Source organism: Pyxicephalus adspersus, chromosome 5 (genome assembly GCF_032062135.1).
Source record: "Pyxicephalus adspersus chromosome 5, UCB_Pads_2.0, whole genome shotgun sequence".
Taxonomy (NCBI): domain Eukaryota; kingdom Metazoa; phylum Chordata; class Amphibia; order Anura; family Pyxicephalidae; genus Pyxicephalus; species Pyxicephalus adspersus.
Genome location: NC_092862.1, coordinates 81,747,094 through 81,762,027, shown reverse-complemented (window position 1 = coordinate 81,762,027; position 14,934 = coordinate 81,747,094). Strand labels below are relative to the sequence as shown.

The 14,934-nt window shown below is 40.7% G+C and overlaps 1 protein-coding gene across 4 annotated transcripts in view; it reads right to left on the bottom strand.

Moving 5' to 3' along the window:
• COL15A1 (collagen type XV alpha 1 chain) overlaps positions 1-14,934 on the bottom strand; it is a 493,232-nt gene that overhangs the window by 54,743 nt on the left and 423,555 nt on the right. For all 4 annotated transcript variants that reach the window (XM_072411944.1, XM_072411942.1, XM_072411943.1 and 1 more), the window contains one exon: positions 6,134-6,319. In XM_072411944.1, the coding sequence (XP_072268045.1) occupies positions 6,134-6,319 (186 nt within the window). The remainder of the gene's footprint in view (positions 1-6,133; positions 6,320-14,934) is intronic.

Genomic DNA, 14,934 nt, shown 5'->3' with positions numbered 1-14,934 from the left:
GGATCCAGTAATGTAGCAGTCTTTGTTTTTATGTGTTTTATGCGTGGATCTTTGGCTAGGCACTCCTGCATGAAGGATGTCATGTGGCTCAAACTACCCACAGCTGAGGTAATTCTGGACCCACACTCCTGTGGGTCGAACAGCAGCACAGGGTCATCCACCCCCTCCTCCGCCTGGTCTTGCCATCCACGGAATATGCCGCCTTGCGTTTGGGTGGATGGATGCCTTGTACCCTCAATATCCTCCTCTGCCCCTTCCTCCCCTTCTCTCGCCTGCAATGTCCTCCTCATCCTCTTCCACCTCCTCCTCTTCCTGGATTGGTGGTGCACTATGCATAGTAGGCATGCATGTCTGAGATGATATTTGCAGCGTCCGCTCTGTGTCGTGTCCGAGATCCACCATCATCTGTTCCAGCAGGCATATGGTGGGGATGGTGTCACTGACACAGGCCTGATCTCTGCTGATCATCCTGGTTGCCTCTTCAAAAGGTGACAATACAGTGCACAAGTCCTCAATTTGCAGCCACTCCACAGGGCTGAAAAAAGGTAGTGTGGGTATGCGTCTGAAACGAACAGACTCTGCCACGTAATCCACCACCGCTTTCTGTTGTTCAGCCAGCCGCTGCATCATGTAAAACGTGTGGCCACGTTTTCGCTGTAACTCCACCAATCTGGCACTGGCTGTGTGTACGACCGGTGGAAATGCGCTGACAACTTTCTGGCCTTCAGTAACAGTGTGCAGCTGCAGCTGCATCTTCCCCTGCTGCCACCAAAGTTACCCAGTGAGCTGTAAAGGAAATATATCTTCCCATGCTTGCTCGACCAACTGTCGGTTGTCAGGTGCACCTTGCCAGAAACTGAGTGCTGCAGGGCCATGGACACATTGCTCTGAACGTATTCATGCAAAGCAGGAACACATTTTTGTGAAAAGTACTGTCGCTTAGGCGTAACGTACTGTGGGTTTGCGCAGAGGAATGCGTAACGGAACGCATTGGAGTCCACCAGCCGGTAAGGGAGGAGCTCTAACGCAATCAGCTGTGCAATTGCCGCATTGATCAGCTTTGTTTTGGGGTCATTTGGGCCGATCTGCATTGGAGCTCCTGCTCACCGCTGGTGGAGCATGAAAAAGGGAATGATCGGCTACACGCCACACTCAAATTGCTGGCAGCAGCACGGGAAACTGTAGTGGCAGAAGGAGAAAAGGCAGCGGAGGAGGATCGAGCAGTTGGAGCTTGCTTCTTGGGCAGAGGTGGTCGCACAGAGCTCTGTGCTTTCACCGGGTGTTCACGCCAGGTTACTGGGTGGTGGCTTTTTAAATGGGTGCTCATGCAACTTGTTCCAAGTTTGTTTGGGTTTTTGCCTCGTTTCAAGTACTGAGCACACAGTTTACAGATGACCATAGTGTTGTCATCACTATGGACATTAAAAAATGCCCACACTGGCGAACATTTAACTTGGCCGAAAGGTGCTCTGGAGCTGGTGCTCATGATGGCGGTCCGCGGTTGTTGAGGCATAGCTGTGGGGACAGCTTCTGACAATTTACGTCTATGACTTGCCTCACTGGTAATTGAAGTATGCAGAGTGTGGGCAGCTTTTACCCTCTTCCTCCCTCTCCCCCTTTGAGGGCGCTCTGCAACCTCCTCCTGCTTCTCTTCCTGCCTATGATGATCTCCTTGTTCGCCCCATGTCGGATCAAGGACATCATCATCATCATCATCATCATCAGATGAGACAGTTTCCCTATATGTGCCGAAAGGAAGCAGCGGCCTTTTGGCGCCAGTCTGAATTGGCTCGTCTGGCTGAGAGTGTTCTGGTGAAAAGTAACTGGGTGGAAAGCCTGTGAACTGACTCTCTTTGTCAGATGACTAAAACAACTGAGCATCTTCAATGAATAATTGAAGCTCCGCCTCTCCAACCCCTCGGTGGGACTCCTCTACATACTGCCGTACACGTGACATTCCAGCCGCTGATGAGGAACTAGGACAAACAGGTGTATCATGGACTGTTTGGGACACCTGTAAGGCCTGTGTCTGGGACTGCAATGAAGAGGGGGTATAATCACTAGACCCAGGCTGGGTCATGTACTCCACTACGTCTTCAGCCTGGTGTGGCAATAATGGACGCCCACCACCAACAGCAGCGCTTCTTGTTCTTGCGTCTGCAGCTAAAAACAAACTCATACTGGTTTGCTTGCCACCCCTGCCAAAGCTGCCCTTTCCTCTTTGGCCAGACATTGTACAAATGTTTTTATTTATGTGGCTTGACACCCTGCAAAATACTTTGTAGCCAATATGATATATGTATATGTATAGGTAAATATGCACCACAGTATACAAACTATATACTGCAGTATACACTGCGTCTGTGTGTCTGTCTCTCAGAACAAGTGTGATACTGTGCACGCAGTCAGCGAGGGGACCCTGCCTCTGGCTGCGTGTATGTAACACACTGACTGACTATCTATCTAGCTTTCTATCTACCAATGTATCTATCTATTGATCTATCTAGCTATCTATCTAGCAAACAGTGAAACACTCTACCTATCTGAATACAGTAGATTTCAGGACTGCACAAATACAGTACAATCCAACAATCTATCTGACTAATAGTGTGAGTGTGACACAGTCTACCAAAGTAAAGCACTTTTTTCACTTTGACAAAGAAAGCAAGCCAAGCAGCACAAAAAGGTTGTGATGCTATCAGCAAATCTCTGTCAGGAGTGGTAAATGCAGGCACGCCTTGGCCTTAAATAGGCCAATGGCTGCCTGTGTGGCATGCAGTGACAGATAGCCAATCGGCTGTCTGCCACAACAAAGATGGAGGGGGCATCCCCGCTCTAATTGGAGGGCACTGTGCATCATGGGGGAGGTCCCCAGTTGTTTGAGTGCATTGTGGGAGGGCCGCATTCAGGTATTCGAATGCCGCAAAATTCGGGTCGGGTCCACCCGAATTCCAACGGTCATATTTTGGGTCGAACATTAGGACGACCCGAATTTGAACAACACCACTAGTCGTTAGTTGTTTGTTTCCAACGATAATTATTGCACATTTGTACGCAGCTTTGGACACAGGGATTAGCAAATATATCATTTAATCATATATTTACCTACTCCTGACTTTAAAATGTTTAGAAATGGCTCCTGATACTATACTTATGATGGGGAACCATGTACTGGGTATGCAGTGGTAACTGATAATGTATCAAACCAAAATAGTTTACCTTCCAACATGTTTATTCAGGAAGCAGCATTTCAAGCCCTGACTGAAGCATGTACTCTGGCCAAAGTAGAAGAGCGAATGTCTGAACAGATAACCACTCTGCACTTGGCATATCATAAGACTACGGTCCCTATTATAACATGATCAGGTAAGCCAATTAGAAATGCCAAATTGGTAGGAGAGCTTCTTGCAGCCCTACCACTTTCTTAAGTAACCACTGTAAAAGTACCGGGGCTTAAATAATAAAAAAGCCTGTGAACCTAAGGTTCTAGTAAAATTACAAGAACAGGTCTCAGAGGAGGAAAAGAAATAATGGATGGAGCTGGAGGGGGTTAAACATAACGATGACAAAATCTGGTAGCATGGCCAGATCCATTGCTTGCCCCGATCATTGTACCCTATTATGGCTCATTACTCACTTAGGTAAGAATGCAATGTCTGCCACAGTAAAGAAGACCTAGATAGCTCCTGGATTTACACTCTTTGCTGCAAGATACACTCTTTCCTGCCTTACCTGTTCATGCCATAATCCTAGCCAAGTAGTGGACATCTAGTAGATTTGTAGATACTCCAGACCAGGGCACTCCTTCCAAAGGCTTCAAATAGATGTTATATAGCTTCCCAAAGTGGGAACATTGGAATATGTGCTTGTATATGTATGTGCTCATATGTGTAGACATTTTCAGGATGACCTTAAGCCTGGTCAGTAGCTAAAGCTTATGCTAAAACAGTAGCAAACTGAATTACTAACTGAAGTTATCTGTAGCCTTGGGGTTTCGGAGGTGATAAAGTCAGACAGAGGATTCCACTTCAATGAGGAAGCCCTATCAAAAACATTGAGTGTCCTAAATATAACACAAGTCTTCCCCACACTATATCATCCTCAAAGTAGTGGACAGGTGGAGAGACTCCATGGTATCATTTAAAATAGGCTGGCCAAAATTGCTGCTGAAGTTGAGAAACCTTGGTTTGAATGCCTGCCTATTGTACTGTATTCTATACCAACAACACCTAAAGGGAATAATAGGCTCTCACCTTATGAAATATTGTTTGGAATGGCCCCAAGGACAGGACTGTACTTTCCCCAACAGCAACAAGTACTTGATTCTGGTATGACAGATTATGTGGCCTTTTTGCAGGAATGCCTAAACAAGGTGCATAAATATGTGTTTGACTCTATTTCAGATGCAAACTCAATTACTGGATCCCAAAAATTCAAACCAGGAAATGGGGTGGTGATAAAAAGACACACCAAATGAACATTGGAACCCAGGTTTGATGGTCCCTACCAAATTCAACACCTACATTTGACAAACATCAGCAGAGACACCTGGATACATGTCTCTCGCTGCAAGAAAGTGATTGTTGGAGATCAAACATGAAATCTGTATATATGTATTGTTTGCTAGTGGTGTGGGGCCAGGATGAGATGGGCTCAGAATACTCTTTTCCTAAACAATATGTGATATAAACACATAGTCCAGACAACCAAACAGTACACTAATGACTCCTGATATATATGTGCCTTGATTCCACATCCAGTGGGAAAGGATCCTCTCCTTTGTAAAAAGACTCTATCTGAAGACAAAGCAGAATGTCTTCCACATATAACCACCTGTTTGATAAAAGGAAGGGTACAGGCATTGTTAATTAGTGAAACAACTGCTTTAGTTAATACCACACTTTGGTGAAAAAAAAATTGGAGATCATTGCAAAAGTAGGAGAGGAGAAGTTAGAAATTGAAAATTAGTATGTTGCGTGCACACATAGAAAGGATTAGGAATGTGACAAAAATGACCCATGTTGTGGATGTAGGGTAACAGGCCTGAAACCGACAAGTAGTGGAAAGATTTTCCTGTGGATACCCTGTGGAGGACATACACTGTGGGATGGAGGAAATAATTGGGGGACAAACATAAGTGTGCATAATGTGACAGTGAAAAAGTGTAATGTATACTTGTAGTGTAAAGACATGTAATGTACACTGTAAGTATATGACATGGCTGAAAGAGCAGGCTCCACTAGAGACTGGACAAGCTAAAAAATGTGTCCTAATGGACATATACTGTTAGAGTGGGACAATAATAAAGATGCTTGGGACATTTCATGGATATCTTGGCTAAATCCTGCTAACTGGTTAAGTGGAATATTTTGGGCCTTGTTTAAACCAATGCTCACCATTTTATTTTTGTTCCTTGTCTGTGGCATTAAAAAAATGTACATCACAGAAAGGGACTCCAATTATTAATTATTAGATACTGAATGATTTTGCCCTGGGCACGGCATCCACAACAGGAGCTATGCCTAAAGTAGGTGTTTGTTTGAACAGTAGAATGACCAAAAGGTAAGAATGACACGGAAAAAGATTTTGTTATACACTCCCATCTTTTTTGCTTCAGTTCCACTTTAAGGTGAATCTGTACTCTGATCTGAAATATATGTTCCTTTTAGAAATATTCTGGTAAGCTATTGTGTATTTACAAACACTGAGGTCTATTTACTAAGGGGGTTGTTCAATTTGAATACAATGCAGAATAAATAGATAACAGTAAATATCTTTTCACATAATAATAAATTGTGTGATTAATCACTTTTTATTTATGAAGCAACGATTTGTAACCTATCCTTTGATAATAATCATACAGTTAGCTTTTCTATCATGGCTAACATTCACTGTAAAGCTTCATGTTAAAAACCAGGGAACAGCAACTCTGGAGGTGGTAATAACATGAACCATAACACAATTGCTAGAACATTTAGTTTTACTTTGTTTCCCATGTATTGATTAAGGTCACTGACACACATTTTTAAAGAGAAATTTTCCCCTTTTTTCCCCTATGTGTTAGATTTATTGAAGGTAAATACTAATTTACAGTCCGCTACATTAAAAAGCATAACATTTATATGCGTCTTACCTTTAGATTGACAATGGGGAGGTTCAACCTATCAGCTCTTCCCACAATACTGTAGAGGGCTTGCAGATGGGAAGAAAGAAAGGCTCTGTAGGTAGATGTCAAGCCAACAGCATGAGCCTGCTGGAAGCATTGTAAATCTGCTTGTATATTACCAGTAAACGGTGAGTTCAAAGCCACAAGGTGCAGCTACAAAGAGAATAAAATAATACTTTAGCATATTTTCCCTTTCATAACTACATTTACAATAAATGTAAGAAATAATTTAATATATAGCTACATCTCTATGGCAGGTACATTTATAATGTAATTTTCCTCCAGCCACTTGCTAGTCTAGTTTGTATGTGTGTGTGTGTCTTATAAAAATATAGGAAAATAGATAATTCTTGTAAGAGCAATACTGTGTAAACAGGAAAAGTAATGTTAAGTCCTATTTGATGAGCATGACTGTGTAACCTGGGGTATTATCAGTTTTCTTTCCAAAAGTTTTTCTTTATTAAAGGATATGAAAGTACAAGAATGAAACAGTAAATAAAAAAAACTTAAGCTTAACAAAAGTACAAAAATCCAGTTTTTGAATTTTTACAAAAAGAAAAGAAGAAAAAACACCAATAAGGTGACTATACAGAACGGACAATCAGAGAGAGAAGGACAGAGCATAAAGAAGATAGAAGGACATAGAAAGTTATATACAATTAACCTCCTGAGCGTTACACTGAGGTCTAGATTTCTGTACCAAAAGTGATCCACTGTTTTTCATAAAAAATTTTTTTTAAATTGTAGACCTGTAACTTACAGAAATATGTCCGAACAGGGGTTCTAGTAGATATTATGAATATAAAAAATGTTTGATACACACAATCATGTAAAAAAAAAAATTACTTTTAATAAAATTAAAGGAAAAACACAAAAATCAGCTTAAACATGACTACATAAACAAAGCTTGAAGCCATGGCAGGGGGGGTCAGGCAGGCGGTGATGTCCAGGTCCAGGCAGAGATGTCAGAGTCCAAGCAGAGGTCAAAGCAGGCGGAGATGTCAGAGTCCAGGCAGAGGTCAGGGCAGGCAGAGATGTCGGAGTCCAGGCAGAGGTCAAAGCAGGCAGCAAATGGTCAAAATTAGGCGAAGATCAGCAAAGGTAAGATAAGACACAGTGTTACACACTAGCCATCCAGGGAATAAGTGGCAATTTTTAAAACTTTGATTCTGTATTTATTGGGGTTTGTTTTGAATTATTTTGTATTGATTGGATACGGGAGTTTGTATCCAATCCAATACAAAATAAGAATTTGAATTTCCAAGTTATTTACTTTTATTTTATTTTTTTTTATTTTTTGGATTGGATTGGATACGCAAGTTTGTATCCAATCCAATACAAAATGACAGTTTGAATTTACCAATTACACACTTTGTATTTATTTGAATTATTTTGTATTGGATTGAATACAGGAGTTTGTATTGAATCCAATACAAAAAAAATGAATGAGTTTCTATTTGAATTTCCCGCACACGCGCCGACGTCATCACGCACGCAGGGAGGAGCCGTCCGGTTTTTTTTTTCTCCGCCGGATGGCTTCTCGTTTCAGAGATTATCCCGCGCTGGAACGAGAAGGACGTGGGACAATCAGCGGGACCAGGTAAGAAGCCGTCCGGCATCTTACCGGTCCCACTGGCACCCAACGCTGGAGAGGGAGATCGACGGACGACGCTGGAATACGAAAACGACGCTGGATGAGCACAGGGGGACCAGGTAAGTATGGATGGGAAAAATCTCGGGGTTAACCATCCTAGCCGGTTTTTTTTGCCCGTACGAAGGTCGGGCTTAACGGCTAGGTGGTTAAAAGTACAAAAACAAACAAACATTTACACATACCAGCCAACAATAAACATAAATAAAATACACATCTGATTTCTAAATAAAACAACACCACAATATAAAAGGGATATCTTAAATATAGCAATACTGCTTGCTATATATATCCATAATTCTAAAAGCAGTCGAAAATTTAAAGGAAAATATCTACAGCACATTTTTTATGTGTAGACCACACTTTCCAATTTTTAAGAAATTGTCTTCATCTATTTTGAGATAAAGCGAATACTCGTTCGTAAGAACAATAAGCGTTAATATCCTTCCCAACCTCAGACAGTGTGGGTACATTCAGACTTTTCCACTTACGCAAAATAGATAATTTGGCACTGAGCAGAACATGAATACCTACTGATCTAGCTAATTTAGGTATTACATCTAAACCTAAATGTAAGATCACTAACTCAGGACTAGGTGGAATATGGATGCCTGAGATCTCAGAAATCAGAATAAAAACTTGGTTCCAGAAGGATAGAACTGAAATACAAAACCATAAAATATGGTGTAGTGAACCAAGTTCCCCACATTCTCTCCAACAAAGGTTTGTGCTAAGATCTGAGAAATACGCTAACCTAACCGGAGTTAATTACCAATGATTCACCACTTTCTGATACATATCCCAGTGGTCTGCACATTTAGTAACTTGGTAGGTTGCATTTAATGCGTTTTGCCAAGAACCATCCGGGGTAGTGAAATTGAGTGCTTTTTCCCATTTTTGCATCGTTGATGACTTCCGAAATCCTAGATTTGAGCTAAGTAGCCGATAAAATTTAGAGATTCCTTTATTCCCTAAAGCCAAATTGTTGAAATAGAAAAAAATAGACTTGTCCATAGGGAGTCTATCAGATAGATCCAAGGTCAACAAACAATGCCTAATTCTCCTATAAGTGAAAAATTCAGTAGATGGCAGATTATAGATCTTTTGTAGAGACTGGAAAGTTTTATATACAAAAATTTTGGTAATAGAAACATCTTAAATGCCGCGATCCTACCGGCTATAGAGAATTCTAGTTTCTGGAGAGATAGCAACTCAGCTTGCATAGATAGCAGAAGCTTCCTATAGTTGCATTCATATAGGGATATGGTATGAGCTGGCAAAATGATACCTAAAAACGAGATAGATACCATTTCCCACAGAAAAGGGAACTTAATACGTAGTTGGTCCACATTACCTTTAAGTATATTCAATGGTAGAATATGTGACTTAGACATATTAAGTTTATAGTAAGATGCTTTACTGTATTGATCAATAATATCCAAGACTACATTCAGAGATTTTAAAGGTTGAGTCAATATTAACATAATGTCATCTGCAAATAAACTGATTTTATGCTCCCTACTTGCCACCAGTATACCACAGATCTTCTTTTCCATTCGTATCTTTTCTGCCAAAGGTTCAACTAATAAAGTGAAAATAATAGGTGATAACGGACAACCATGTCACGTACCATTCGTAATATCAAAACTAGAAGAGAGGGCATCAGAGGTAAACACTCTAGCACTAGGAGTAGAGTATAGAGATAAGATAGCCGACTTGATCCAGCCTATTAAACCGAATTTATCTAACACTGAAGATAGATAACCCCAATGCACTTTGTCGAATGCCTTCTCAGCATCTAACGAAAACAGCAGAGAAGGACATTTGTGCAACTCCGCAAATCACATAATATTTATCAATCTTCTAGTACCATCAGGAGCTTGTCTGTTCTTTACAAAGCCCACCTGATCAGGATGAACTATATCCGGAACAATCGAAGCTAACCTGAATGCCAAAAGTTTTGCAAATATCTTAACATCAGAATTAAGGAGCGAGATTGGTCCTTCCCTTCCTTGGGGATTGTGACAATCACAGCTTGAAGCATTTCCCTTGGAAACGTCCCACATTCAGCTGCTTTGTGAAATACTCGAACTAAATATGGTGAGAGTTGTGCCTTAAACACTTTATAATACTCATTAGGAAATCCATCATTTCCTGGTGTTTTATAATTTGGTAAGGAGCCAATTAGTTTTCTCTATTTCAGCTGACGTTAATGGCGCAGAAAGATATTTCAATTGTGCTGCTGTAACCGAATTTAGGGAAATGGAATCTAAGAAATTAGATATAGATACATCAGTCGGCTGGAACGTGTCATCATCATCCTTTAAATTATAAAGACTTTTAAATTAGTTACAAAAGGCTTCCGCTATACCCTGAGGGCTAAAAGAATATTTATTAGTAACAGGGTCTAGAATTGAAAAAATATTGGATTTAGTTCTTCTAATTTTTATTTTCTTAGCCAAGTATGCCCCTGGTTTATTGCCTAAAGAATATTGAGTGGCTTTCAATTTCCTAATATATACATCATATTTAAAAAGCAGAAGAGATCTAAGTTGCGTTCTATGTTTATAAAGTGCAGCAGACAATTGCGGGGAAGGTGACTGCTTATTAAGGGTCTCCTAGTCATTGATAGATTTTACCAGATGAGTAATCTGTCTCATTCTATTCTTTTTTTCATGAGCACAAGCCTTAATAAACAGACCTCTCATATATGCCTTATGGGCATTCCACAGAGTGAAAATATCAATATCAGCGGTATCATTTACAGAAAAATATAAATCCTGCGCTTTCACAAAATCGTCCAGATATGTCGGATGTGTCAAAATAAATGATTCAACGGCCACAATCTGTCTGGCTTAGAAGATTGATTTCCCCACAAAACCATGACTGGTGCATGGTCCGACCACATTATAGATCCAATATTAGATTTAGAAATATTCGTGAGATTTTAAGTCCATCAGGAAAAAGTCAATTCGAGAGTGTGATTGGTGGACGTGTGAATAATATGTATAATCACGCTCATCTCCATGTTGGCACCTCCAAATATCAAGGAGTTCATATTCCATTAGAAGATTACGCAAATCTTGAGATCTTCATTTGGTTTTAGTATTGGAGTCCAGAGTAGAATAGGGAGTCGCATTAAAATCGCCTCCTATAAGCAGAACTCCTTGTTTCACCTTATTTACTAATTTGAAGAGCTTCCTCAAAAAAGAATGTTGATTATAGTTGGGAGCGCATACATTCACCAGAGTGAATATTTCTGCGTAAATTTTAGAAATCAGAATAAGAAACCTGCCATCCTCTCCAGCAATATGTTTGAGATATTGGTATGGAACAGTCTCTAACCGCAGTTAACACTCCACATTTCTTTTTAGGTACATTCGCCATATAAGTATTTGAAAAATATTTCAACTTCCAGTTGGGCAGTTGAAGACTATGTAAATGGGTTTCCTCGAGAAAGATAATATCTGCTTTCAAGCTCTGTACTTCCTTAGAAAGTAGATTTCTTTTGAAAGGGCTATTGAGACCAAGGACATTCAAAGAGATAAAGCTCGTCACTTCGCTACTTGTGGAGTTTGAAAAATCATAGCTGTGTAGACTTTTCCAACATAAAAACTGAAAATTAAGACATCAGAATATATTTCAACAAAGTAAAAGCTGGTTGGCTGGTAGAACAAAAATAAGAACAACAGAAAAAAAACAGAAAGAAAAAATTAAAAAAAAAAAGAAAAGTCTCCCTGGTTAATAACCTGGTGTATCGGGCAACTGAAAGCCATATTGGCTAGATATAGAACACAATCTGTGTAGTAGTGAGGGCTAAATCATAAAAAAAAAAGAAAACAAGTGAACCCTCCATCTTAATTTAGGTCCACTCATGGGACACTTTTTTCGGAGATATAGGCGACTGATGTTCGGTGGTAGAGTTATCCAGATTCCACCCTGCAAGTAGCTGCCGACCCATTTCCACTGAGAAAACTGCATGAGTTGTGCCATTGTAAGCTATGAGAAGCTTAGTTGGGTATCCCCAGCGGTCTGGGATGCGATCTGGTTCTCTCGCAGAATTTTAGTAATAGGTGACAATTTCCTCCGGTTTTGAATCGTTTGAGCAGATAAATCAGTAAACAATTGGATATTACGAAATTGGTCCGGTAAAGGAGGTGGTTTTCTGGCTGCGGCCATAACTTTTTCTTTAGTATGGGAGAAATGCATACAAATCAACACATCTCGTGGGGTTTCAGCAGAAAGAAACGCAGGCTTAGGAAGCCTATGGGTCCGATCAATTGTGAGCTCTAAATCTGTAGCTGATGGAACCAATGCATGACACATATGTTTAGCAAAACCTCCCAATTCACTCAGGGCCACAGATTCTGGGATTCCCCTAAGCATAATATTGTTACGTTGGGAGCGATCCTCCAGATCAGCCACTTTGGATTTAAGCCAATTTATCTCAGATGTATGTTCCTGATGGGCATCAATTAGATCATTATGTGCTTGGGAAAATTCCCCCATCTTAGATTCTACATGATGAAGCCTTTTCCCAAAACTTGAGATAGATACATTAAATTTGCTCAACATGGAGTTTAAATCCTGTTGTATAGAATGTCTCAAGGACAGCAGCATTTCTTTCAGAGTCGCTGGAGACAGTACCACATCTCCCACTTGAAAACTCTCCAATGCTATCTTCACAACTGGGCCTGTTGTTAGGGCAGCAGTCCCGGTCTCACTTACCGCGGGATCCGGGTTGTGGGGTATCTCATCTTGTGAAAGTAGAGATGGTGGTTCAGGTGAGGCAGTATGTCGGGAGGACCCCCCTGCACTGCTCACAGATTTTTCTTTATAAATAGACTGCGGAGAGACATCACCCAAAGATCGTGCAGGAGAGGTAGCCAGAAGAGAAGGCCCGTCACCATCTTGTTGATGAGATTGCTGTGGTCTAAAGTAATAAGAGAGTTTCTGAGGCTCCGTCTTCCCTTTCTTCCTTCTGGTCATGTTTGCCAGGGTAAGTATGGCTCAGGAGCACCAGTAAAGCACTCTGAGGGTCACAGTCGCTGCTTAAATTGTCGCTAATGCCCAGACTACCACAGAGCTCTCTCAAAATGTGGCCATCTTAAGAGCCGGCTGGACACGCCCCCCAGGTATTATCAGTTTTAAATAGAAACCCTTTTGTTGATTGTAAACATTTTACATTTTAAAAATGTATGTAACATTTTAAGATTCTAGACCAGAATAACTATTCTGGCCGTTTTTGTAAGTAAGTAGATACCTTGGTATTTCTTTAACTTGTTTAAACATTACTTTATTTTGCAAGTGGGCTGAGGGGTGATCTAGCACAGCGGTTGCCCCCCTTTTTGGTCCCATGGACCACTAAAATTACTGGGTACTGACCATGCATGCGCAGGGAGCCAGTTGTCAATCAAAGGTGACATCATAACACCATAACCCTGCCCATTGCAGATCTGAGCCTGCGATAGGAGAGTGGGCGGGTTGTGTCGAGAAACACAGCCGGTCCACTTCCCTGAGCTAGTGATTTGCACGGGGGACGTGGTCCGCAGCTCTGGCCAGTGCGTCCTCCCACCGGGGTCCTTTTCCTGACCCAGCTCGGGGGTTCACTGACCAGAGCCGCGGACCCCCAAAATCAAAATACCACAGGTTGGCGATGGCTGATTTAGCAGGGCATCCATTGAATGTGAGTACAAGCAGCATTACATTGGCATTTTAGATGAATTTGAAGGCTGTATTGTAATGAGGACTTGACCATGTTTCCATGGGAAACACTTGTGGTAACTACTCATTAACCCCACTGGCATTATAATTCTGTTTGTATTTTCATTCAAAAAGCATTACATTGCTTTGCATGGAAATTTATTTTACATTGTAGGCTTATAATTCGTAGGCATAACTCACCAAAATGTCCAATATTTAATAAATTTATTAATAAACTTTAAATAAAAAAAACACAAAAATCTATTAAAAAAGGATGCGACTCGGGATTACCGCTTTTTGCAAGGTAAATCCACCCCAAGTCACGCTCAGGAATACCGCTAGGAGGGTTACCAAAAGGAGGTTGGCTTTGTGACTTGAAGGGATCGAGGAGACCCATCTTTTTCATGCACCAGAATTACCTGACAGTACATTTACTACTACACCACCATATAGTTGTTTACAATGGGTATATGCAATGGGTATATATGGGGTATAAAACCAGTGGATTCAAGAAATATAAAAATAAATAAAGAATTGTTATATTGTTGTTATTATTTATAAACAGTATTTATATAATGCAAACACGTTTTGAAGCGTACATTAAAAAAGGGGTTTCAGGTGACAGACATGTACAAACAATGACACAGGAGAAAAGGACCCTGCCCAGTAGAGATTACAATCTCTCTGGTGGGTTTGGTCTGTGGTGTCTGTGCTCTTCCAGACAGCCTGGCCTGTGCAATTTTGCAGGCTGAAAAGCATGTCCACCCCTGTGCAAGGCCCAGGGCTTGACTCCCTGATTCTGAGGTGGATGAGGTTTCAGATCTGTCTCAGATGTCAGGGGAGAGGCAGAGGGAATAACTCAGCGAGTTATTAAAAGATTGAGCTGGATAAAGAAAAGAGAAAAGGCTTATAGTTACATAGATACATAGTAGGTTAGGTGTGAAAAAGACATAAGTCCATCAAGTTCAACGACTAGGGAAATAAATATATCTCAGATATAAAACCCTATGGACATAGTTGGTCCAGAGGAAAGCAAAAAAAACCCTGGTACAATTTGCTTCAACAGGGGAAAAAAAATTCCTTCCTGATTCCATGAGGCAATTGGATGTTCCCTGGATCAACAGTTACCGTTTTTTTTTTTTTTTTACTTTAAAGCCTTAATACCCAGTTATATTCTGTGCTTCTAGAAAAACATCCAGCTTTTTCTTCAGCAATCTATAGTAGTTGCTGAAACTACTTCCTGAGAAGCCGATTCCACATTTTCCCAGACCTTACAGTGAAGAGTCCCTTCCTTGTCCTGAGCTTAAACTTCTTTTCCACGCAAAGAGTGCCTTCTTGTTCTTAATAATGATCTGAAAGTGAATAATTGGGAAGAGAGTTTTCTATATGGACCATTTATATATTTATACAGGGT